The 26,299-nt window shown below is 43.5% G+C and overlaps 1 protein-coding gene across 3 annotated transcripts in view; it reads right to left on the bottom strand.

The window, feature by feature from the left end:
- Window positions 1–801: 801 nt before the first annotated feature.
- LOC106588086 (integrin alpha-L) overlaps window positions 802–26,299 on the bottom strand; it is a 38,367-nt gene continuing 12,869 nt past the window's right edge. For all 3 annotated transcript variants that reach the window (XM_014176753.3, XM_014176755.3, XM_014176754.3), the window contains 23 exons: window positions 15,190–15,325; window positions 12,239–12,315; window positions 11,865–11,988; window positions 11,579–11,721; window positions 11,202–11,342; window positions 10,801–10,998; window positions 10,548–10,678; window positions 10,207–10,361; window positions 9,546–9,712; window positions 9,223–9,345; window positions 8,998–9,068; window positions 8,739–8,880; window positions 8,219–8,317; window positions 7,845–7,924; window positions 7,537–7,614; window positions 7,359–7,437; window positions 4,326–4,433; window positions 4,182–4,223; window positions 3,946–4,062; window positions 2,673–2,786; window positions 2,536–2,565; window positions 2,326–2,436; window positions 802–2,230 (listed from right to left, as the gene is read on the bottom strand). In XM_014176753.3, coding sequence (XP_014032228.2) covers window positions 2,006–2,230; window positions 2,326–2,436; window positions 2,536–2,565; window positions 2,673–2,786; window positions 3,946–4,062; window positions 4,182–4,223; window positions 4,326–4,433; window positions 7,359–7,437; window positions 7,537–7,614; window positions 7,845–7,924; window positions 8,219–8,317; window positions 8,739–8,880; window positions 8,998–9,068; window positions 9,223–9,345; window positions 9,546–9,712; window positions 10,207–10,361; window positions 10,548–10,678; window positions 10,801–10,998; window positions 11,202–11,342; window positions 11,579–11,721; window positions 11,865–11,988; window positions 12,239–12,315; window positions 15,190–15,325 — 2,691 coding nt within the window. In that variant the 3' untranslated portion in view covers window positions 802–2,005. The remainder of the gene's footprint in view (window positions 2,231–2,325; window positions 2,437–2,535; window positions 2,566–2,672; window positions 2,787–3,945; window positions 4,063–4,181; window positions 4,224–4,325; window positions 4,434–7,358; window positions 7,438–7,536; window positions 7,615–7,844; window positions 7,925–8,218; window positions 8,318–8,738; window positions 8,881–8,997; window positions 9,069–9,222; window positions 9,346–9,545; window positions 9,713–10,206; window positions 10,362–10,547; window positions 10,679–10,800; window positions 10,999–11,201; window positions 11,343–11,578; window positions 11,722–11,864; window positions 11,989–12,238; window positions 12,316–15,189; window positions 15,326–26,299) is intronic.

Below are 26,299 nucleotides of genomic sequence, written 5' to 3'. Positions count from 1 at the left end.
CATACAGCTCACAAAAATGTTGAAAGGTTTTTTGATATAATTAATCAACACTAATCATGTTCATTGAATGTGATTAAAGCAGAAAGTAACATACTAAAACACTTAGCCAGTAAACTAGTAACAACTTACCCTTTCTCTCTTCATCCACTCGTGCCGACTACATTTCCTGTTATTCGATGAGTGAACAATGGAGTGTTATTACAGTCAACTGGTCCTTATTCCTATTAGGAAAATGTTATACACAAAAAAATAGCATGTATTGGTTCTCCCTCCTTATAGTAAGGTATATTATGTTGAGCCTTTTCAGGATTTGGCTGTGATTAGTATTAAACGTTTGTTCATAGTTTTTGTTTATTTTGCATGTTACTTGTTTTTTATGATCTGATCATGAATTTTTCTCAACTTAGTATTTACAGTAACTCTAAAGTATATTGGTATGCAATTAACAAATACACTAGATCTTGAATATACAGTACTTCCCCTGTATACTCTACCCACTTAAAGTTGAAATGAAACAAGTAACATGTACAACTGAACGTAAAGGTTTTCATGCCTTCAGAAAGTATTCACACCCATTTACTTTTTCCACATGTTACAACCTGACTTTAAAATGGATTATATTGATATTGTGTTTCACTGATCTCCACACACCACCCATAATGTCAGTGGAAGTTTGTTTGTAGATGTATGTCTTTAGGCAATAAGTATTCAACCCCTTTGTTTTGGCAAGCCTAAATGATTTAAGGAGTAAAAATGTGCTTTCACATAATAAGTTGTATGGACCCCCCCACACACACACAATTATCTGTAAAACCACTTTATTGATTAGTTAATTTCAAGCACAGATTCAACCACAAAGACCAGGGAGATTTTTCAATGCCTTGCAAAGAAGGGCACAGATTGGTAGATGTGTAAAAATGATTAAAGCAGACGCTGAATTTCCCTTTGCGTATGGTGAAGTTATTAATTAGGCTTTGGATGGTGTATCAATACACCCAGTCACTACAAAGATACAGGCATCCATCCAGTTGCCGGAGAGGAAGGAAACTGCTCAGGGATTTCATCGTGAGGGCAATGGTGATTTTAAAACAGTTGGAGTTATTAATGGTTGTGATATGAGAGAATTGAGGATGACTCAACAATGTTGTACAGAGTGAAAAGAAGAATAAATAAATATATTCCAAAACATGCATTCTGCTTGAAATAAGGCACTGCAAAATAAATACTGCAAAAAATCCAACACAACACATCACTGGCTACCACTCGTCGTATTTTCAAGAAATGGTGGTGACTGCATCATGTTATGGCTATGAATTACTGAGCTCTTCAGTAAGGCCATTCTACTGCCCTGTTTGGAGATTGCATGGCTGTGTGTTCAATTTCATACACCTGTCAGCAACAGGTGTGGCTGAAGTAGCCAAATCCACTAATTAGAAAGTGTGTGCACATACTTTTGTATATATAGTATACATCTTACATATAATGTACATTTCTTTAGCAAGAACACAGTCATTTCAATTAATGACATTACAGCAATCATACAAAGTCATATTTTTTACCTTGACATAAACATTGAAACAGTATTTAGATTTTAGCATACATTTCATAAATTTTCTTTTTCCCGTACTGGTCCCCTGTGGGAATCAAACCCATAACCCTGGAGTTGCAAACACAATGCTCTACCAACTGAGCCACACGGGACCACTCGTGTATAATACTGAATCACTTTGGTCATGTTTTATCAAACATAAATGTCCATGAAACATCTATTTTTGAAAAAGTATTTCAGACCTAATCACATATTGAGTGATATATATGGTTCTGTGGTCAGGTCAGACTCTATATTAATTAATCTAACAATTATTCTGTATCTAAGTTTTTTTTGCTTGGACCTCTACTCCTTTCTCTAACCTGCTGCATTAATTATCTTAACCTGCTGTGTAAGTTCTCCTAACCTGCTATTAAAAAGTCCCTTCCATATGGAAGTGGCGTGAAAAGAGTTTCTCTACTCCATTAGCCTGCTTCTGACTGACACATCCTGTTTCTCTTTTGGTCCCTCCCCTACCGCCTCACTAGTGGGGAAGCCATTGTTTTCTGTTTGACTGTCGTCAAGGAGAAGGTTTGACTCCTTTGCTCCACTCTCAGGCTGTAGCTCTTGCTCACACTGTTGCCCTTCTTTCTCATCTTCCTGTGCATTATCAACAGGCCTTTTTCTCTTGAAACATCCCAGCTGAGTAGAAAGGAAAAACAATGTGAAAAATGTGAATCAAAGTGTTGGTCCTTACAATGCAGAAGCAAAGGTTCTGTCGCAGCTTTGATACTCACCATATACATGACCATTGTGATGATGATCAAGAGGAAGAGTCCTACTCCAACTCCTGTCCCTATTATCAGGTCTCTATGGGGAGGAATGATGATCTCAGCCTGAACATCAATCTGGAGGAATACATTTTGAGACAATGAGTGACGATGGAAGAAGCAATTTAAAAACCATTCTTATACAGTAAACCAGTTTCATTCCACAAATGGAATTACCTGTGTTTGGTGGAAGCTTGAAGAGTTATCCTAATGAGCAAATAAATACATACAAAATTGATGCTTTTGTGAATCTTTGCTCAATAAATATTTATATCTTTGTTGAAGAAAGTTTTTTTTTTTTACAGGAAACTTACCCTTGGGTCACTCGCTGTCTGGACAAATCGTTTTTTGTCATAGCTGAGTTTCACAAAACTGATGAAATTGACTGTTTCTCTATCCCCAGTGAATTTCTTTGGCAATGACAAGCTCTGTAGAGTGAGATATTGTTAGTAGAACTAGGTGGTCATTTTACATTAAGTAAAATTGTGTTACTTGCTTCAGTTCTTTAAAAGTATTTTGTGGTAGTAGAAGAAGTGTTCTGAATTCAGATTTAAATAGCAGAGAAGTTAGATGAAGCTCTATGTTTTTGTCTAACTTGTTGGGAAAGTGGTCAAAACGGCAATTGTTTCAAAAAGTTTAGACGAAAATAGTTGAGGTTACTAGAACAGCTGTCTGATTTCAGATTTGAATAGCAGAGAAGTAGACCCATATGTTATAATGTCTAAGTTGTGGTATAAAATGTTCGGAATGTGGTCAAAATTTCAGATTGTAAAAGTTGACAGAAAATGTAGTTGATGCAGTTACTAACAAAGCGGCATCATTTGATAGGTAGAAGATATTTCTGTTCTGATTTTACACATGAAAAGCAGAGAAGTAGACCAAGATGTCATACCCTCTAAGTTTTTGGGAAAGTAGCTGATTTTTCAGTCACCGTTTACTCATTGTCTCATGCTTAGAATGTGTTCACCCAGTGCTATTAATTTGAAAGTTCTATGGCAGTTAATAAGCCAAGCAAGTGACACGTTCCTACGTCATACTTCCATGTTCATATCCCTGGTCTTTTGCATGAGCTTCAAGTTTATTAACTATTGCGCTACAATTTTGCCCATTGAAGACCACTCAAAAGCCTACAAAAGTTTTTTTTAAACTACTAGGCTATTTGCCACGTCTGTTGCATGGCGTACTCAACAGTGGGAAGTCAACTTAGTGAATAAAGTTGATGCTGTTATTAAGACATCTGAATCTCTTGATTTGTATAATAGAATGTTGGAATTCATGGGAGTCTGTAACAATGGAACTTTTAGAATGTTGAAGAAATCCCATGGAAGTAGATGGAGGACAAAAAGCTCAATAGTTTAAAAAGTATAATATATATATATCAATAAGTTGTATGCAAGCACACTGGTCCTGACCACTCTGCACATTTTAAAGTTTGAATGGCGTTTCTAGCTTAAATGGTGTAGCGTGCTAATGAATAATAAGCATGACAAAGATTTAAAGAGGGATGTTTGCTGTCCCAAAGACTCGTTAATTATTAGCATGTTGTTACTCTGTACCATCATTTGTTCAAGTTGGCTTAATACAGACCCTTGCATCTTGATCGAGGTCCTTGAAGGAAACATTTCCAGACAGCACAAATGTAATTGTCGAAAACTTCTCCAAAAGGAAACTTTCACACTCAATGGATTTTTCTGGAGAGCGGTACTGTTAACACAGCCAGGACAAAATGTGTGTTTCAGTAACATGATTACTATACTGAGTTGTAACCTGATTGGATAGGTTACCAACAATGTCAAGAGTGAGGGGCATATTTGAATACCCACCTCTGTTGTTGAATTGATAATCTTTCCACATTGAGTATGGTTCTTCATAAAAAAAGAAACACAACTTGTATTAGGCTGTTTCCTATTGAAATAAATTGTGGCAGTAAAATGTCAGCATTTTCGTAAGCAATGTGAACAATTTACCTGTAAGACAGATATTTGGTAGTCCTTCATTTCAAATTTGTGCTCAAGCTTAGTTGGGAAAGTGAAGGTGACTGTGATGGGTACAGGCATAATGCCTAGGTTCTGCACCTGTAAACAATGACACATTCAATCAATCATTTATATTGAGATTCTATACAAAGGCATTTGTCACAGAACGTGTAACAAAACATATACTTAAACCCCCAAATGAGCAAGCTTAGGGCGACAGAGGCAGTGGAGACTGCTGAGGGGAGGATGGCTCATAATGGCTGGAATGGAGCAAATGGAATGGCATCAAACATGTGTTTGACGTATTTTATATCATTCCACTGATTCCTCTTCAGCCATTACCACGAGCCTGTCCTCCCCAATTAAGGTTCCACCAACCTCCTGTGGACAGAGAATATGCACACAAATAATTCAATATTTAACTGATTATAGCAATACTAAGTTTAGCATTAGTCATGTAAACACCTTTCTCTGATGATCTTAAATGACGTAAGCTCATGAGCGAAGTAAGCGTAAACCTATTAAAACATCTTATTTGCAATCTTTTCAAATTATTGGAACATGTAAACTCCTTTAAAGGGACACTGTGAGAGAGCTATGCTACCGTACCTATAGACTTCCAGTATTTGCGATAGCTAACGCTAGTTAGCATTGGCTCGCAAAACGACCACTAACTTCCTTCATACTGCACGCAGAGAAATACATTATTTCCACAAGTTCATCCAACTCTGGGTGAGTAGAACAAGAATCTTGCAGTATCCCTTTAATGGTGTATCTGTATCCTGTGATGTATCTGAACTGCGCATTTGCTATCATGAGCACCGCGAGCATCCCTCTGTGGTGCGAGTGATGAGAGTCCAGAAAATCCTAACGTATGCATCTTATAATTACTTTTCACATACAAACTTTATACACTGAGTGTACAAAACATTAAAGGACACCTGCTCTTTCCATGATATAGACTGACCAGGTTAATTCTATGATCCCTTATCCCTTGTCTCTTGTTAAATCCACTTCAATAGGTGTAGATGAAGAGGAGGGGACAGGTTAAAAGATTTTTTAAGTCTTGAGACAACTGCGATATGGATTGGGTGTGTGCCATTCAGAGAGTGAATGGGCAAGACAAAATATTAAAGTGCCTTTGAACTGGGTATGGTGGTAGGTGTCAGGCGCACCGGCTTGTGTCAAGAATTGCAATGCTGCTGAGTTTTTCACGCACCACGGGTTCCCGAGTGTATCAAGAATGGTCCACCACCCAAGTTACATCCAGCTAACTTGACACAACTGTGGGAAGCATTGGAGTCAACATGGGCCAACATCAAGGGGAACTGCAAGGCTCTCCAGAGGGTTGTGCGGTCTGCCCAATGCATTACCGGGGGAAAGCTACCCGCCCTCCAGGACACCTACAGCACCCGATGTCACAGGAAGGCCAAAAAGATCAGGACATCAACCACCCGAGCTACTGCCTGTTCACCCCGCTATCATCCAGAAGGCGAGGTCAGTACAGGTGCATCAAAGCTGGGACCGAGAGACTGAAAAACAGCTTGTATCTCAAGGCCATCAGACTGTTAAACAGCTATCACTAGCACATTAGAGGCTGCTGCCTAAAGGCATATACTAGAAATCACTGGCCACTTTAGCCGCGACCGGGAGACCCATGGGGCGGCGCACAATTGGCCCAGCGTCGTCCGGGTTAGGGGAGGGCTTGGCCGGCAGGGATATCCTAGTCTCATCGCGCACTAGCGACTCCTGTGGCGGGCCGTGCGCAGTGCACGCTGACATGGTCACCAGGTGTACGGTGTTTCCTCCGACACATTGGTGTGGCTGGCTTCCGGGTTGGATGGGCATTGTGTCAAGAAGCAGTGCAGCTTGGTTGGGTTGTGTTTCGGAGGACGCATGGCTCTCGACCTTCGCCTCTCCCGAGTCCGTACGGGAGTTGCAGCGATGAGACAAGACTGTAACTACTACCAATTGGATATCACGAAATTGGGGAGAAAATACAAAAAAAGAAAAAAGAAAGAAATCACTGGCCACTTTATGGAATGGAACACTAGTCACTTTAATAAGGTTTACATATCTGGCATTACTCGTCTCGTGTGTATATACTGTTTTCTATACTCTCTCATTCACTTAATGTTTCCATATCTTGCATTACTCATCTCATATGTATATACTGTATTCTATACTATTCTACGGTATCTTAGTCACTTAATAATGTTTACATATCTGGCATTGCTCATCTCATATGTATTTACTGTTTTCTATACTCTCTCATTCACTTAATGTTTCCATATCTTGTATTACTCTTCTCATATGTATATACTGTATTCTATACTATTCTACTGTATCTTAGTCACTTCCACTCTGACATTGCTCGTCCATATGTATATAGTCTTAATTCAGTCCTACTTAGATTTGTGTGTATTGGGTATATGTTGTGTAATTTGTTCGATATTACTTGTAAGATATTACTGCACTGTCGGAGCTAGATGCACAAGCATTTCGCTACACCCGCAATAACATCTGTTAATCACGTGTATGTGACCAATAACATTTTATTTGATTCCTGTGGAACGCTTTCGACACCTTGTAGAGCTCATGCCCTGACGAATTGAGGCTTGTTCTGAGGGCAAAAGGGGGTGTTTGCCACTCAATATTAGGAAGATATCTTTAATGTTTTGTACACTAAGAATCTAATGGGCTTCCCAAAAATGATATGATCGTTGTGATACAATGTTTATTTTGATTGGCGATCTTCAGAATTTCAGTCCGATCAGGTAGCCTGATTATCAGCTGTCCATGTAAAATGGATTTTAAGGGACATTTTTATTTTTGCAATGCATTTATACATTTTAATCAAAATATTATATTAATCAGAGAATTCACAATAATCGTATTATTGAATGTATGTAAATGGTTTGAGTAACAATAAAGTATGTTTTGTTTAAAACACAGAACATTACCCCCACATCGTGTGAATCACACTTTTAATATCAGTCACAGCAATAGCAGTTGATTGTTTACCTCATATACATTCACCAGTCTTTTAGGTGATGTGTCCTCCAGAGTAAAGTTCATGTATGTGGTGGAGTCTTGGGGAAGGCTTCAACAACAACAAGATATATAAGTCACCTTGATTTTATTCAATTAACTTGCAGTCATTCTCAAACAAAATGTTAAGTACAGGCTTGTAAAGACTTACGCTTTTACTACCAGGTCAACTGCAAATTGAACAGGGATGGTCCTGGTAAGGGAACTATTGGTTGAGTTTCCATTGTCACTGTGAATAAAGGAAAGGCAAATGCATTTTTTGTGTACATAAATGGAATGCTATGAAGTCCTTCAGCTAATTGAGTAGAAGGTATTGAGGTTGTATAAAACGAGTTAGTTGTAAGCAATGAATGTTCAAAACTTCGACTGCATGGGGAAAGGAAGGGTGTTTCCTGGACTGATTCTAATCTCTCGTCTAGCTACTGCTCTAACATATTCACACTGGAAGCAGATTTCTACCTCAGTCCGATGACGGTCATCTCCATTGTGTCGTTCCAGTCGTATTTATTCAAAACATGGAATTTACTGGTGAACACTGCCTGAGAAGGAAGATGGCATAGTTCAGAAGAAAAAATAAAGACGATTTGAAATGAGATCATAAAAACTGGGAAAGTGGATTTTTTTTTATATAGCCTGAATTCAAAATTGATTAAATTGAATTCTTTCTTCACAAGGCATGTATCACTCAAAGATCAAAGCTGTTTTAATGACATTGAGTTACTGCTTTGTCACTGCTTTTAGCGCTGAGTCTTTATCATCGAAGGACAACATTTTAAAAGCTTTACCAGTGGATTCACAGTATTATTTACGGGTATATCTAAGTAATCACTCACTGTAGTTTTACTACGGTAGACAGGGAGGCTGACACTGCATGTAGTTCTGTCCATTTCACCTTCCAGACCACCACAGCTGAACACCGTTCTCCTTGTAGACTATGGAATACAGACAATATGTCAAGTTTGTAAATAATTCCGGGTTTGTACATCTGAGTCAGTGACATAGTCTAAAATTAACAAACAAGCATATTAACAGTTTAAGGAATTAATCAATTCAACACTAAATATGTTGCTACATTTTATGAATAATTAGCACATGTAGTGAACATTTAAATGTTTGTCGGAAAACTGATGTTTAAATTAACGTTCTCCTATCCTGGTTCTGCAGTCCCACAAGATGAGCAAGGCAAGCTTTTGTTCCAGCCCAGAAGGAACACCCCTGATTAAACTAATCATCAAAACCTTGATTGGCTGAACATGTTTTAGGTTTCCAGGTTTGAATAACACTGGTTTAGATGAGAGCAAGAAGAAAACATCAGAATGAATTACACAATAGATGGAGTGGTGTCGGTATTACCTTCAGAAGATGCATCATGGAGAATGAGAGGCCAGGAGGGTAGAGGAGAGTTAGACTGGTGTTGTAGGAGTCATCCCCATGATTGGACAGTCTTATAGTCACGTTGAAGTAACTCTGGTCCACCACTAATAAAGTTGATGTGCTGATAAGAGAGACAAAATACATACAGTCAGAGAAAACATGCTTTTTTTGAGCAGTCAGTAATTATTACAGCTACAAACAAGTTACTTTATGTTGCCTCTGTTTATCAGATACCTACATAAAGTTGAAATCCACCTCAAGCTCTGCCACACATGTTTCATTTTCTTTGCAGTTCTTTTCAAAGGGCACCTATGACGAATTCAAGACAACTGTGAATGTGTTTAGATTACCTGTTTTTACAAGTCTTTGGATAAACTACAGTACTCAGTCCACAGTCATTGCTAGTACTTTTGATCATTGTAAGTGAACAGGTTTTAGTCAGACCCAGAATGTATCTTCGTACCTCGACCACAGCCTGTGTAGGACTGGCAGTATTCAGAATGGCAGTAAGACCCTCTTGTTGGCTTTCAGATTGAGAAAAATGAAGTTGGATGATTATGGGCGATAATGTGTCGATCACGCATTGCTGGAAGAAAATAAAATGTGGCATTAATTTCCCTATCCATAGTGCTGAAAAACCCTAATTCTTCTCATCACTGAATAAGATCAATACACAAGAAGAATTCAACAACCTAACAACTTAATGTTATTCATTAAATCCCCTCCTTACGAGATACATTATAGTTGTTGTATTGTTGCATAGCTACAGTTTGTCATTGTTCATACTGTCATATAGACTGAGTGGTTGAAGCAGGTCCGCTCCTTTCTCAGCTCCACTGTAGAGAGAAGACTTCTGGCCCCTTTGTTCGTGTCACTGTAAAAGGCTCGGCTCCTCTGTCTCACTGGATCCACATCCAGCGAGTAGGAGACGTTCATCCCTGCACTCAGCACCTCTGGAAAAGTACACAAGAGTCTTCCTTATCAGGGAGAGAAGTTCTGAACCTCATGGTTGTCTGCTGATGAACACCATTAGGAGTCAAGACCTTAACTCTTTTGACCCAGATCCAGACCAAGGCCCAACCTTTCGATACACTTGGACTTCATCTTCACCACAAGTTGGTGGCACCTTAATTGGGGAGGACGGGCTTGTGGTAATGGCTGGAGCGGAATAGGTGGAATGGTATCAAACACATAGTTTCTATGTGTTTGATGCCATTCCATTTGCTCTGTTCCAGACATTATTATGAGCAGCCTCCCCTCAGCAGCCTCCACTGGTCTTCAGACTAGGAAGAGACCAAGACACACTTATTGTGGTCAGTGATTTAGCTATTCACCGAGGCTCTGACCTGGACCACCAAGGCCACAATTATGTGGTCTCAGATCATGACTCCATTTCTGTTGGAAAGCACAAAGCCTTTAGTGTTCCTAAAGTTCTGAGAGTTCTTACCAGCTTTACTCTTTGTTGCCTCTGCCATGTTAAAGCAGGCTGTTAAAGTGACCACGGGGGAAATGATCTCTTTTGCCAGACAATCAAATCTATCAGTGCTGATCTCCGAGGGATGGAAGTGGAGATGAGCAGAGATGCTGAGGACCGGTCTGGACCTGTGAGCGATCGAGATAAAGATTGGGATGTTAGCCTACATTGTACGATGTTGGGTAGCTCCGCCCACACCTCATTGAGCACAGCCCCCGTTCAGTGCAGATCGCACCCTAGTGGGATATTTTTACTGGTTAAACAACTGTCTGTTTAAACCAGCTGTCTTTTCTTATCATTTTTTGGACTCGTACCTCAAGACAACAACTGCGCCACGCGCTCCTACAACGATATCAGTCAGTCCATCCTCACCCAGGTCCATCTTCCCATCAATCGTCTGGCCAAAGAACTGGAGCTTAGATCTCATCATCACAGCTGAGATGCGCTGCAATAAGAAGACATACACATTTAATGTAAAGCCATTGATATTGATATCCCAGGAGGGATGTCTGTTTTCTTTGATCATGAAGGGCTTCTTTTAATGATTTCCATCTTCGTCTGCCTCACCTGGCTGAATTCAGGGCGGATCCCCTTTAGCTTTTCACCCAGGTAGATGTACACGGCCCCCCTGTGATCATCCTCAAGTGGAGCGCCCACAGCTACATCCTTCAGCCCATCTCCATTCAGGTCTGTGAGAGACGAGATGGAGGAGCCGAATCTACCCTGAGACAGCACTGAAACATTCATCTCCATCCTCAGTTCCAGCTAATAACGGAAGGGCGAGGAGAGATCACATGAAGATAAATCCATATTACACTGTCTTTTTGTGCATTATTATTGAAGATGATGGATATTTATATCCAAATGAATCAATATCGGCTCCCAGATTACCTTGTCCCTGATGAACATATTCAACCAAAAAATCCAGCATTTGAATCTAATGTTCAGAGGTTCACAGTTCAGCCCACCTTATCAGTCAGTGTGTAGACGTAGATCCTGCCCTCTTTCGGAGGTTTGTGAAACATTGGTGCACCCACCAGTAGGAAGTCTGTGTTGCCGTCTGAGTCTATGTCCACAGAACACAGCTCTGCCCCGAAGTAGGAGCCCATCTGAGAAAATCAAAACTTACATTCATACAAAAATGGTTTTGAAATTTTCTAAGAAGTCCTCTGGTTTTGAATGGAACTCATAAGTAAACATAAAAAGTGACATCATGTGTTCCTCTTTACTATCAGAGGAGTGATTCAACCTTTGAAGTAACCCCAAAAGCTGGTTTCATGCTGTCCCTATTGTATAACTTGATTCAGATACCACACTGCTTGCAGAATTAGCTAATGTTACCAACCTGTTCTCCAGGCAATTTTTGTGCCACAGTCCAGTTGTTGTTAACCTTGTGAAAAAGTAGGATCCGTCCAATGTGTTCAGATCTTGGTGCTCCGGTAAAATATAGAAGGTTCTCATTCTTCTTCCCAACAGCTACAGAGTATCCTGTAATAACAATGAAGAAATGTAGGTCCATTGTAACTACACTCCCTTCACTGAAACATCTGAACTAACAGAGCCTTGAAAATAGTGTTTGTTCAAATTCACATTTGAGCAATATAATTTTGTTGAGCTTAATATTCCATTACCCATATAGGAATCTTTGTCCAATGTGGGGTCCTGAATTTCCCTTTCCTCTGATCTCAGACCCTCAGTCTCAAAGAGAGATCCACGCCAGTTGTTTGATCCCACTGAGCCCAGAACCAAGGTGTCCTGTAGAGGAAATAAAACATTGGGTCATGTTGTATGAAATATTATTAATAAGCATTCATTAACTATATACTGTGTCTATAAACTAGCTGCAATGGTGGTCATTACATTTATAAATGCATATTTAAGCATTTACAAGGATTTGCAGAACAATGTAGAAGCATTGTACTAAACATTTTAAAACAATTGATACATATTACAAATGAACATTTAAGATGATAAAACATGCTGGACATACTATTGTGTATCTCACCTTATCAACGTAGACAGCACTGAACCCACTCTGAGACATCTCCTTAGTCAAGTTTCCAGCCAGAGCAGTCTTGGAACCTAGAACATACGGACACTGATATAACTAGCGATACATTAATACTTCTACTGTGGAATTTCTTGAGTAAGGTGTTATCACCAAAAATAAATACCAGTACTCCTCCCTCCTGAATCCTCCTCCCCCTTGATAAGTTCCTTTCCGCCTTGATAAGTTCCTTTCCTGAGGATGGCTCACCTCTCACAGTTCTGGGTGACTTTAACCTCCCCACGTCTACCTTCGACTCATTCCTCTCTGCCTCCTTCTTTCCACTCCTCTCCTCTTTCGACCTCACCCTCTCACCTTCCCCCCCTACTCACAAGGCAGGCAATACGCTTGACCTCATCTTTACTAGATGCTGTTCTTCCACTAATCTCATTGCAACTCCCCTCCAAGTCTCCGACCACTACCTTGTATCCTTTTCCCTCTCGCTCTCATCCAACACTTCTCACTCTCCCCCTACTCGGATGGTATTGCGCCGTCCCAACCTTCGCTCTCTCTCTCCCGCTACTCTCTCCTCTTCCATCCTATCATCTCTTCCCTCTGCTCAAACCTTCTCCAACCTATCTCCTGATTCTGCCTCCTCAACCCTCCTCTCCTCCCTCTCTGCATCCTTTGATCTCCTCTGTCCCCTATCCTCCAGGCCGGCTCGGTCCTCCCCTCCTGCTCCGTGGCTCGACGACTCACTGCGAGCTCACAGAACAGGGCTCCGGGCAGCCGAGCGGAAATGGAGGAAAACTCGCCTCCCTGCGGACCTGGCATCCTTTCACTCCCTCCTCTCTACATTTTCCTCTTCTGTCTCTGCTGCTAAAGCCACTTTCTACCACTCTAAACTCCAAGCATCTGCCTCTAACCCTAGGAAGCTCTTTGCTACCTTCTCCTCCCTCCTGAATCCTCCTCCCCCTCCCCCCCCCCCCCTCCTCCCTCTCTGCGGATGACTTCGTCAACCATTTTGAAAAGAAGGTTGACGACATCCGATCCTCGTTTGCTAAGTCAAACGACACTGCTGGTCCTGCTCACACTGCCCTACCCTGTGCTTTGACCTCTTTCTCCCCTCTCTCTCCAGATGAAATCTCGCGTCTTGTGACGGCCGGCCGCCCAACAACCTGCCCACTTGACCCTATCCCCTCCTCTCTTCTCCAGACCATTTCCGGAGACCTTCTCCCCTACCTCACCTCGCTCATCAACGCATCCTTGACCGCTGGCTACGTCCCTTCCGTCTTCAAGAGAGCGAGAGTTGCACCCCTTCTGAAAAAACCTACACTCGACCCCTCCGATGTCAACAACTACAGGCCAGTATCCCTTCTTTCCTTTCTCTCCAAAACTCTTGAACGCGCCGTGCTTGGCCAGCTCTCTTGCTATCTCTCTCAGAATGACCTTCTTGATCCTAATCAGTCAGGTTTCAAGACTGGGCATTCAACTGAGACTGCTCTTCTCTGTGTCACGGAGGCTCTCCGCACTGCTAAAGCTAACTCTCTCTCCTCTGCTCTCATCCTTCTAGACCTATCTGCTGCCTTTGATACCGTGAACCATCAGATCCTCCTCTCCACCCTCTCCGAGCTGGGCATCTCTGGCACCGCGCACGCTTGGATTGCGTCCTACCTGACAGGTCGCTCCTACCAGGTGGCGTGGCGAGAATCTGTCTCCGCACCACGTGCTCTCACCACTGGTGTCCCCCAGGGCTCTGTTCTTGGCCCACTCCTATTCTCGCTATACACCAAGTCACTTGGCTCTGTCATATCCTCACATGGTCTCTCATATCATTGCTATGCAGATGACACACAATTAATCTTCTCCTTTCCCCCTTCTGACAACCAGGTGGCGAATCGCATCTCTGCATGTCTGGCAGACATATCAGTGTGGATGACGGATCACCACCTCAAGCTGAACCTCGGCAAGACGGAGCTGCTCTTCCTCCCGGGGAAGGACTGCCCGTTCCATGATCTCGCCATCACGGTTGACAACTCCCTTGTGTCCTCCTCCCAGAGTGCTAAGAGCCTTGGCGTGACCCTGGACAACACCCTGTCGTTCTCCACCAACATCAAGGCGGTGACCCGATCCTGTAGGTTCATGCTCTACAACATTCGCAGAGTACGACCCTGCCTCACACAGGAAGCGGCGCAGGTCCTAATCCAGGCACTTGTCATCTCCCGTCTGGATTACTGCAACTCGCTGTTGGCTGGGCTCCCTGCCTGTGCCATTAAACCCCTACAACTCATCCAGAACGCCGCAGCCCGTCTGGTGTTCAACCTTCCCAAGTTCTCTCACGCCACCCCGCTCCTCCGCTCTCTCCACTGGCTTCCAGTCGAAGCTCGCATCCGCTACAAGACCATGGTGCTTGCCTACGGAGCTGTTAGGGGAACGGCACCTCCGTACCTTCAGGCTCTGATCAGGCCCTACACCCAAACAAGGGCACTCCGTTCATCCACCTCTGGCCTGCTCGCCTCCCTACCTCTGAGGAAGCACAGTTCCCGCTCAGCCCAGTCAAAACTGTTCGCTGCTCTGGCACCCCAATGGTGGAACAAGCTCCCTCACGACGCCAGGACAGCGGAGTCAATCACCACCTTCCGGAGACACCTGAAACCCCACCTCTTCAAGGAATACCTGGGTTAGGATAAGGTAATCCTTCTAACCCCCCCCCTTAAAAGATTTAGATGCACTATTGTAAAGTGGTTGTTCCACTGGATATTATAGGTGAATGCACCAATTTGTAAGTCGCTCTGGATAAGAGCGTCTGCTAAATGGCTAAAATGTAAAATGTAAAATGTAGTATATTTCAGGAAGTGACCAGTAGTGCCACTTTGTGTTTTTTTATGAATAATAACTTTCAGTTGACAGGGACTTTGCTGAAAAATAAGTAAGTAGTACTAAGAGTTTATCTGAATCCGGAGTTGTACCTTCAATGTTGAAAATCTTTTTTTGAAAGTTGTCAAGGATTCCTTTTAGTCCGTTGTAGTCCTCGATGAGGAAAGTGTTGTTCTCTTTTGGCTCTGATGCCAGGGACTTTAATTTCGTCAAATCGACATTCTTGACCTGCCAAGAAATATATCATAATGCAATTGTAGATAAAATAAAAACCTGATATCACATTTAGATAAGTATTCAAACCCTTTACTCAGTACTTTGTTGAAAAACCTTTGGGAGCAATTACAGCCTTGAGTCTTCTTGGGTATGATGCTACAATCTTGTCACACCTGTATTTGGTGAGTTTCTCCCCTTCTTCTCTGCAGATCCACTCAAGCTGTCAGGTTTGATGGGGAGCGTCTTTGCACAGCTATTTTCAGGTCTATTTTCAAGTTCGGTCTCTGGCTGGCCCACTCAAGGACATTCAGAGACATGACCCGTAGCAACTCCTGCGTTTGGGCTGTGTGCTTAGGGTCATTGTCCTGTTGGAAGGTGAACCTTCACCACAGTCTGAGGTCCTGAGCGCTCTGGAGCAGGTTTTCATCAAGGATCTCTCTGTACTTTGCTCCGTTCATCTTTGCCTTGATCCCGACTAGTCTCCCAGTCCCTGACGCTGAAAAACATCCTCACTGTCACGTCCTGACCAGTATAAGGGTTATTTGTTGTTGTAGTTTGGTCAGGACGTGGCAGAGGGTATTTTGTTTATGTGGTTCGGGGTGGTGATTTTTGTAGTAGGGTGTTTGATTTATTATTTCCGGGTTTTGGTCTATGTTCTATGTTTTGTATCTCTATGTTCTTTCTGGTTTGTGGTATTTCTATGTGTAGGTTAATGGGGGGTTGGACTCTCAATTGGAGGCAGGTGCTTTCTCGTTGCCTCTGATCGAGAGTCCTATATATGGGTAATTGTTTGGTGTAGTGTTGTGGGAGATTGTTTCTTGTTTTGCTTGTTACTTGTTTTGCCTGTGTGAGCCTGACAAGACTGTTTTGTTGTTCGTGCGTTCTTCGTTTTATTATTTTGGTGTTCTCTTTATTTAAAATAAATTACAAGATGAGCATCCACATTCCTGCTGCGTTTTGGTCCTCTATTCCCGACGACAGCCGTTACAGAATCTCCCACCACAAATGGACCAAGCAGCGGAGTAAGGAGCAATTCAATATGGACTGGCGGGAGAAATGGACGTGGGAGCAGATTCTGGCCAGAGAGGGCCCATGGAGGAAGTCTAGTGAGGACCGGGAACGCTACCGGGGAACACGACTGGCGTTTAAGCCCGAGAGGCAGCCCCAATTATTTTTTTGGGGGGGGCACATGGGTAGTTTGGCTGGGCGAGGAGTGAGCCCCAGGCCAAATCCCCATACCTTTTCTGGGCAACCAGTGAATGGACAGGTCCCGTGCTTCGGGGTAATGGGTATTGTGGCGAGGCCAAGTATTTTTAGGCCGGTACGCGCAATACCAGCGCCCCGCATTTGCCAGGGGGAAGTGGGCATCCAGCCAGTAAGAGCGATGCCAGTTCTGCGCTCGAGACCGCCAGTACCAGCACCACGCATCAGGCTTCCAGTGCGTCAACCCAGTCTGACTTGGCCTGTTCCCGCTCCGCGCACTAGCCCTGAGGTGCGTGTTCCCAGGCTGATATCTCCAGTACCAGCACCACGCATCAGGCTTCCAGTGCGTCAGCCCAGTCCGACTCGGCCTGTTCCCGCTCCCCGCACTAGCCCTGACGTGCGTGTTCCCAAGCTGATACTTCCAGTACCAGCACCACGCATCAGGCTTCCAGTGCGCCAGCCCAGTCCGACTCGGCCTGTTCCCGCTCCCCGCACTAGCCCTGAGGTGCGTGTTCCCAGGCTGATACCTCCAGTACCAGCACCACGCATCAGGCTTCCAGTGCGTCAGCCCAGCCTCAAGAGTTCGGCAACAGTATGCAGTCCAAAGTATCCGGCAACAGTGTGCGGTCCAGAGTATCCGGCAACAGTGTGTGGTCCAGAGTATCCGGCAACAGTGTGCGGTCCAGAGTATCCGGCAACAGTGTGCGGTCCAGAGTATCCGGCAACAGTGTGCGGTCCAGAGTATCCGGCAACAATGTGCTGTCCAGAGTATCCGGCAACAGTGTGCGGTCCAGAGTATCTGGCAACAGTGTGCAGTCCAGAGTATCCGGCAACAGTGTGCAGTCCAGAGTATCCGGCAAAAGTGTGCAGTCCAGAGTATCCGGCACCAGTGTGCAGTCCAGAGTATCCGGCAACAGTGTCTAGTCCGGAACCGAGGGAGACTGCCTGCAATCCGGAACCGAGGGAGTCTGCCTGCGATCCGGAACCGAGGGAGTCTGCCTGCGATCCGGAACCGAGGGAGTCTGCCTGCGACCCGGAACCGAGGGAGTCTGCCTGCGACCCGGAACCGAGGGGGTCTGCCTGCGACCCGGAACCGAAGGGGTCTGCCTGCGACCCGGAACCGAGGGAGTCTGCCTGCGACCTGGAACCGAGGGGGTCTGCCTGCGACCCGGAACCGAGGGGATCTTCCTGCGACCCGGAACCGAGGGGGTCTGCCTGCGACCCGGAACCGAGGGGGTCTGCCTGTGACCCGGAACCGAGGGGGTCGGCCTGTGACCCGGAACCGAGGGGGTCGGCCTGCGACCCGGGACTGAGGGAATCTACCTGCGACCCAGAACTGAAGGGGTCTGCCTGCGACCCGGAACCGAAGGGGTCTGTCGGTGACCCAGAACCGTGTGAGTCTGCCTATGACCCGGAACCAAAGGAGTCTATCAGCAACCCGGAACTAAGTAAGTCAGTTGACGATCCGGAACTAAAAATGATTAACTATGTATTTAATGAGTCTGCCTACAGTGTGGAAAGGAAGAGGTCTGCCTACGATCCGGAACAAGGGGAGTCTGCCTACGGCCCGAAACTAATCAAGTCTGTCTGCATTCTGGAGGACAGTAGGCCGGAGCCAGAACCACCTCCTGTATAGGTGGGTTGGGGAGGGGGGGTGTAGCACAAGTGCCGTCGGTGACGGCAGCCACCCTCCCTTCCCTCCCTTTAGTTTAGGGGTATTTTTTGTTGTTGTTGTTGTTGTTTTGGGTTTTTTGGTTAGTTATGAGGTGCATCCGGGGTCTGCACCTTTAGGGGGGGGTACTGTCACGTCCTGACCAGTATAAGGGTTATTTGTTATTGTAGTTTGGTCAGGACGTGACAGAGGGTATTTTGTTTATGTGGTTCGGGGTGGTGATTTTTGTAATAGGGTGTTTGATTTATTATTTCCGGGTTTTGGTCTATGTTCTATGTTTTGTATCTCTATGTTCTTTCTGGTTTGTGGTATTTCTATGTGTAGGTTAATGGGGAGTTGGACTCTCAATTGGAGGCATGTGCTTTCTCGTTGCCTCTGATTGAGAGTCCTATATACGGGTAATTGTTTGGTGTAGTGTTGTGGGAGATTGTTTCTTGTTTTGCCTGTGTGAGCCTGACAAGACTGTTTTGTTGTTCGTGCGTTCTTCGTTTTATTATTTTGGTGTTCTCTTTATTTAAAATAAATTACAAGATGAGCATCCACATTCCTGCTGCGTTTTGGTCCTCTATTCCCGACGACAGCCGTTACACCCACGGCATGATGCTGCCACCACCATGCTTCACCGTAGAGATGGTGCCAGGTTTCCTCCAGAAGTGACACTTGGCATTTAGGGCAAAGAGTTCAATCTTGCTTCATCAGACCAGAAAACCTTGTTTCTCTTTTGGCAAACTCCAGGGGGCTGTCATGTGCATTTTACTGATGATTGGCTTCTGTCTGGCCACCCTACCATAAAGGCCTGATTGGGTGAGTGATGCAGCGATGGTTGTCCTTCTGGAAGGTTCTCCCATGTCCAATCAATTGAATTTACCACAGGTGGACTCCAATCAATTTGTAGAAACATCTCAAGGATGATCAATGAAAACAGGATGCACCTGAGCTCAATTTCGAGACTCATAGCAAAGGGTCTGAATACATATATATACACATTACACACACATTTGCAAACATTTCTAAAAACCTGTTTTCGCTTTGTCATTATGGGGTATTGTGTGTATATTGCTGAGGATTTTTTTTATTTAATCAATTTTAGTGTAACATAACAAAATGTGGAAAATGTCAAGGGGTCTGAATACTTTCCGAAGGCACTGTATACAATACATAGCCTACCGCATATTACACATGGCAGAAAAACATTTTTAAAAAACACTGATTTAAGATTGGTACATAATTGGTCTAGCCTAATGATGCTAATTCAGAGTTAGCCTACAATTATAGCACATTTGTATTTGATTTTGAATGGCCTAGTAATAGGGAATTTTAAATATTTTCAAAATGAATAGGTTGAAACCTTTAGCTACAGAATATCTCAACACAAAGTGTGCAGAGAGAGGGGCTGAACAGTTTAATGAAATATGTTTAGTTGTGAAAACATGTTACTATCGATGTTCCCGAACAGATTTCACTTGGTTTCCCAAATTAAGCACTCGGTAGCTGCAGGAACAGGGTTGGAGAGCCCATGGCATACAGAGTTTGGGTGAAATATCACCTGTCACGCAGTGAAATAACCGGAGTAGCTTGACCAATGCCAGTTAAAAATGTACAAGCGGGAAAGTGGCCTCCATTCGCTATTCGAGTGCATACCCATGACATGTCTTTTTTGTCTTGCCCCTGTTCCTGCCCATTTGACAATAGGCCATTCTAAATCAAAACTAATTTGACATATTAGTAAAGTAAATATTTAATGACCATATTTAAATGTGCGAAAATATGATCACTTGATGGGAGTGTGTGCAGCCTGAGACAATGAACAGAGCGCAAGATTTTTTTGCGACTTTCTCAAATCACCAACAGCCCATATATCTTTTGATTTCTAAGGCATTCTAAAGGTTTGTATCATTGACAACTAAAGATTCCAAATAACTATAAATCTAGTTTATCGGACATGTGTCACGTGTGCTCCCTCTCCGGCCTCTAGGTCACCAGGCTGCGCACCAGGCGGCGCGTCATCAGAATCACCTGGACTCAATCACTTCCCTGATTACCTTCTATATATATATATATATTGTGGCAAAGAAGGGGGTCGAGTGATAAATGGCAGATATGTGAGGGCAGAACTAATAAACGGGCTCTGCCCGATCACTAAAATGGCCACCCCGATCAGAACTACAGATCACAAAATGGCCGACTGCCAAAACTACAATTCCCAGAAGCAAGGGGAACCTTCAGAAGGTGGAGCCGACCCACAGATAAAAGGTCAAGAAAAACCAGGAAGAGAGAGAGAGGGCGGGAAGGATCTATGAACCATAGAGAAAGAGACAATCTACATTGGCTGGATTTACCGTGTACGAGCTGGACTGTTTTGGACTTACCTGTTGGTGTTTAGACCTGGACCTACCGAGAACCAGATTTGTGTACCGAACCCTGCTATCCTTGACCTTACATGCGGCCCGGGTGGACCAGGACAGCGAAACAAACACACAGGTACTGTCATGTTCGAAAGAACTTTCATTCTGGGCTGACTTTGGTGACAGTTTCCCACTTAATTTGTGACAAACGCTCCTAACTTTGAAGAGGTTTGCCACAATATATATATATATATACACACACACACACACACACACACACACACACACACACACACACACACACACACACACACACACACACACACACACATATATACACTATATATATATATATAGTATATATATATACCGTCTCAGGATGGTATGTTGGTGGTTGGAGATATCCCTCCAGTGGTGTGGGGGCTATGCTTTGGCAAAGTGGGTGGGGTTATATCCTGCCTGTTTGGCCCTGTCCGGGGGTTTCATCGGATGGGGCCACAGTGTCTCCTGACCCCTCCTGTCTCAGCCTCCAGTATTTATGCTGCAGTAGTTTATGTGTCCGGGGGCTAGGGTATGTCTGTTACATCTGGAGTATTTCTCTTGTCTTATCCGGTGTCATGACGTTGGCCTCTTTTGGTACAGGGAGGACAGTTGACCCCCCCTCCCTGTTGCACCACCACCCAACCTACCTCCCACCCCAATCCACCCTGTGTGTAAAGGGTTGTAAAAACTCTAAAATTCCAGGAGAGTCTCTGGCTACTTGGCCCATAGAGAGACACAGGAAATTCTTCCAACTCATAGAATTGGAAAGCCAAGCGACATTTTGTGTTCTGGAGAATGTATGGAAGATTGGTGAAGAATCCAGCTACGAACTGATCCGCTTGGTACAATTTTGTGATACTCAGAAGAGACAATATAGCCATATTACCATAAAACTGTTTATATAATAGCATCATAATGGTTGTATAGAATGTATTAATAAGGATAAAGCTTTTGTAAGACATTGAGATGCTATGTACTGATGTAATGTGATAGAATTGTATTTCTGTAACCAAATCTAACTCAGCCATAGGCACGCCCCCAGGGACCCATACAGGACCAGGCGTCATTTGACAAGCTGTTCTATGGGCACTATAAAACACCCCTTGATTTACATTTCCCCAGACCAGGCCTACACTCCGTTGGCTAATAGGTTTTACCTTCCAATTCCTCTACTGAAAGTGAACCATACCACGTGGTTAACTTTTAGACTATTGATACCGACAGAATAAGAACAAGTCTTTGATATTAATTATTAGTCTGCAGCTAAGTAAATTATATCATCAAACGCGAAGACCAACGAAACAACCATTCTATGACGACATTAATGAATGTCGCTCTGAAAGATCCATTCTAACCGAGAGAGAGAGAGAGAGAGAGAACGCGGACAAAACTCCCCAACAGAACAGAACTCTCGAACAAGGATCACGACGACACATGAGCGTAAATATATATATTGATTGCAATTGTTCCCGAATGAGTGAGCCTTCAATTGTCAATTGTTAATATTAATGAACTCTGTGTAAACTTCTCAGCTGACCGTTTATGACCCATTGTCTAACAGACCAGCCATGCTTGTTAGCCAGTAGGGCACATTACTATACCAATCCTTTGTGACGATAATTACTGTGTGTATGTTTTTCTGTTAATTACTTAGTGTAGTAAATAAATGATTTTAAGACAATTGATGTATGGATGATTTCAATAAAGACTGGGTTCGTGCAGATACAACAATTTACGACGTTTGGAATGAGACTGGACTAGAGGTAAAATACACCATTCAACAAGAAGATAATCGGCCTATACTATAATAGAATATAATATTATAGTACAGGAAAGTTATATTAGGAAAATTATAGCTTTGTAATCTGAATATTCTCCTTGGTGCCCCGATCTCCTAGTTAATTACAATTAAACGATTAATCAGTTTAATCGCGTGATAATAATTACAGGGAGCTAATTGATAAACATATCTTCAGTGTAATGGTACCCCAAAGACACGACATTTGGAGCCCCCGTGCGAGGAATCTAAGATAGAATTGGACTTTGCTGTGAAATTCTATATATCAATTGTGCAAACAGAATTGTACAAACAGCCTGCTATGTAAACAAAGTGATTGTGCATTTTCCATTGAGAGAAGCTATTTAGAGTAGCTCTGGTCTTATGTCGATAGCAGTGAGGATTAAATTCCAGATTTAGTCCGTTAGGCCAAACGGTACTATTTCTGTCGGTCAATATTAACTTCTAGAGTAAGGTTAGAAATTACAAGTTAACTGTCCGGTAAACCGAGCCGAATAATTTGCCTACCGCACTAAGACAGTGTGGGCAGACCGTATGCGTATTTGTAGTTAAGTACCGTGTCGCTCCGGTCAACATAAACGCCAGCAGAATATGCTGAATGGGGTTAAGGTGAGACGTCACTAGAAAACCCACCCTTTCCATAAGTGAAAGGATCCTATTTGGGTGCTTGGAAGGATACTCCTGAACCAAGTAGCAATAGCTTAGCATTACGGGTAAGCTAACAGAGAGGGAACATTTTACCCTCCACCGTAACACGTTTAAAATTTCTCCGCTGGCGCGACGGAAGTCCGACCTTTGTACTTCCGTTTAATTTCAGCATTCTGCACCCTGGTGGTGAAGAATTGCCAGTACATCTCTAGGGGAAATCCAAACGTGGAGCACGGTAACATATCCAGACAATCACAATTGACTGGATATGACGTCTCATTCAATTTAACTAACAAGTGAAATTGCCAGATTTACCTTTTCAAGTGGATCTTTCAAATAATATCCAAAATTGATTGGGCGTCTACAATGAGACATGATTAACTTTTTCCAAACTTAACTTAGATGAAGCAATGCTCTCAGGTTAATAGCCTATACAGGTTTGATATATCATAAATAGATTAATCAGTAAAATCTGCTTTAGCAAAGCACATTCACCAAACCCATTACTGACGGGAGTGAATCCCATGTGGCTCAGCCCCAGGGAGGAGCGTACCCTAGTGGTGAAGGGTCCCAACATTTGAACTAAGGTTTACACTTATGATATCCAATCAATGGAGATTGTATGGATTATCGTCTCATTCAATTTATTTAGTTAAATTGTCGAACATACCTTTCTAGGTTCTTCCAATTAAATGAGACAACTTAAACTTTGCATATTAACCTTGATGAAGCAACCTCTCAGGTAATTCAAGTTTAATACCCAGATAGCCTACCCAGGTAGGACTAATCATTGGCATTGATTAATTCAATTTGCTTTTGCAAATTCATTCACGTCCAACTTCCACAGTACTGTACAGTACTGATGGTTCATTAACGTCTATAAATAGATTAAAATCGTCTTTGCAGTTTTCCACATTCCAAAACCAAATTTTGGAAAATTAGGAAAAACATTTTTCCTTTCAAATGTTCTAATAATGTGCAAGCTATCAGAGGGGGTGGTTCCCACTTGCCCGCTAATTAGTGAACCTCCACCCGTAAATGGATTGATCTCTGACCTCAGCAGCGATAACAACCCTAATTATGCCATTAGTGGAAAAGCAGACAACAATGTTTTCCAAAATCAACCATCGGGCGCAGGCCTCGTAAAGGTTCTCTCCAGTCTAGCTCTGATGTCTTGCCATCCGAGATTGCCATCTGTCCAATACCGCAGTGCACAGCTGAAGCACGAGCAGGTAACGGTAGACATAAAGGGACAGGTGGAGAGAACCGGGAAACCAATGACAAATGCAGAAAAGGGAAAAATTCTGCTAGCTATGGAACTGCGTTCGAAAACTGAACAATTAAATGTAATTGCAAAAACGTATGACGATGAACAAGCACAAGCTCTTCAACAAAATCGTTTTCTACAGGAACAACTCGATTTAGCCAATACTAAATACGATGATGTCCATGCCAAACTAGATAAATCTGAAGAGTTATCTACAAACAGGAGCGCTCAACTTGACAACATGCATGCTGTTTTGTTGAATGTTACTCAAAATAACACGGTGCTCCTCAAAGCGCTGCAGACCAAAGACGATCAGTTAATGAACACAATGACAAAGTTGGATGATAAATCAGCAGAACTTATTGAAGTCGCTGACCAAATGAATGATGAGAGAACTCAGGTGATGAGGTTGGAAATATTGATTTCTAAGCAAGCAGAGGAAATCTCATCACTGAATCTCTCGCTCCGTACTCAAGACCTCTATCTGCAAACCATGACAGATAAGTTTGAGACCGAAAGGAGCAGGTGTGACACTCACGTGTCCAAAATCAGTACTCTAAGCGCTCAAGTGGACTCTGCAATGCAGCAGAATTCCACCCTTAGGTACCATCTGGAGGAAATCCAGAATGGTCACGCTCTACAGCGCGACTTCCCATCCAAGCAACCGGAGCCCTGTACTCACAGGAGTGAAGACAATAGGTTTCAGACCTTGCCTCCCTCATGTGTCCCTCAGTCTTCTCCTCTTGGCCCTTTGGCACTGAGTAATATGGCGCCTCTTGGCCAACAACAACAAGGCTTGGCTTCTTCTCTTGGCCTTTCGGCCCCAATCTCTCCACAGGATAAAGCCAACCCTCTCCGCCCGCTTGGCGCGGAATACCTTGACAAACTCGTCAAGAATTTCCCCACCTTTGACCCCGTTCCAGGTCAGCCAAACGATACTGAGACGTTCCTAGCTGACATAGAGGACGCGTTGGGTGGCTACCCGAACGCTACGGGTTCTGACAGGGTTTACCTGTTGAAGCGAACGTCGAATAGACACGTGACGAGGTCCATTCGTCTACAACAGCAACACGTGCTAAATGACTATGCTAAACTTGCCACAGCTTTGAAATTAGAATTCAGTGGTTCTGCGACTCGCAAACACGATAGCTCGCTGGCTAACACCGTCAAACAAGCTCGGAACGAACACCCACAAGCTTTCTATCATAGGCTTCGTTCAGCTTACTTTGGCCTACTCACAGAAACAGGAATGGAAGAGCTGTTACCATTCAAACAACGGTTTCTGTCGAACATGTATCCCACCTTCATTACCTACTTGGGCCCTGCAGCCCACGTTGGCTTGCCTATCTTACAACTCAGAGAGCTTGCAAGCTCAGCTTTTGAGGCATCAAAAGTTCACAACGCTAAGAGCCCTGACCACTCAGTTTTGAAGTTTAACCAGGAGCACTCACTCCAGTTAGAGGGTGCATTATCAGGTATTGGAGCGTCGAGAGATGACGCACAACAACAGTTTCTACCACGAAACCATGATTCCAATAACCTCCGCGGTCGAAATAACTGTAAAGTACGTAGCCATCAACATGACTACCGCTACAATCGACCCGTTCGCTACGTTCCTGCACCCAACCCACCAAAAGTGTCAGAGCACAAGGGTAACAAAGGGTTGAAGGACGATCAAAACGTAGACCAATGTTCTCCAGAAGTCCCATTACGGGAAGAACTTAAGCGAGAACAATTTGAGAAAAGGGTAAAAGATAAGTCACAAGGACTAGACGGGGAATTACCGGACACCAGGTCCGCAGGAATTAACACCCATAGCATGGACGTTAAAGTTCAAATTTCTCCCGCTCTCATTCAAAACCCTATCCAGGGCCCGCTTGATCAAGAAACAAGCCCCCGGGCTCTGTCTATAGACTCTGATACAGAAGTTGCGAAGAAAAAGGTCAAACGCTTCGTTAAAGCCAAGCCCACTCAAAATCGGAAAAGTCAATCTGCTTCCATCTTGAACAGA

Source organism: Salmo salar, chromosome 02 (genome assembly GCF_965601325.2).
Source record: "Salmo salar chromosome 02, fSalSal1, whole genome shotgun sequence".
Classification (NCBI taxonomy): Eukaryota; Metazoa; Chordata; class Actinopteri; order Salmoniformes; family Salmonidae; genus Salmo; species Salmo salar.
Note: the sequence above shows the minus strand (reverse complement) of the source record. Positions and strands in the feature narration are given on the sequence as shown.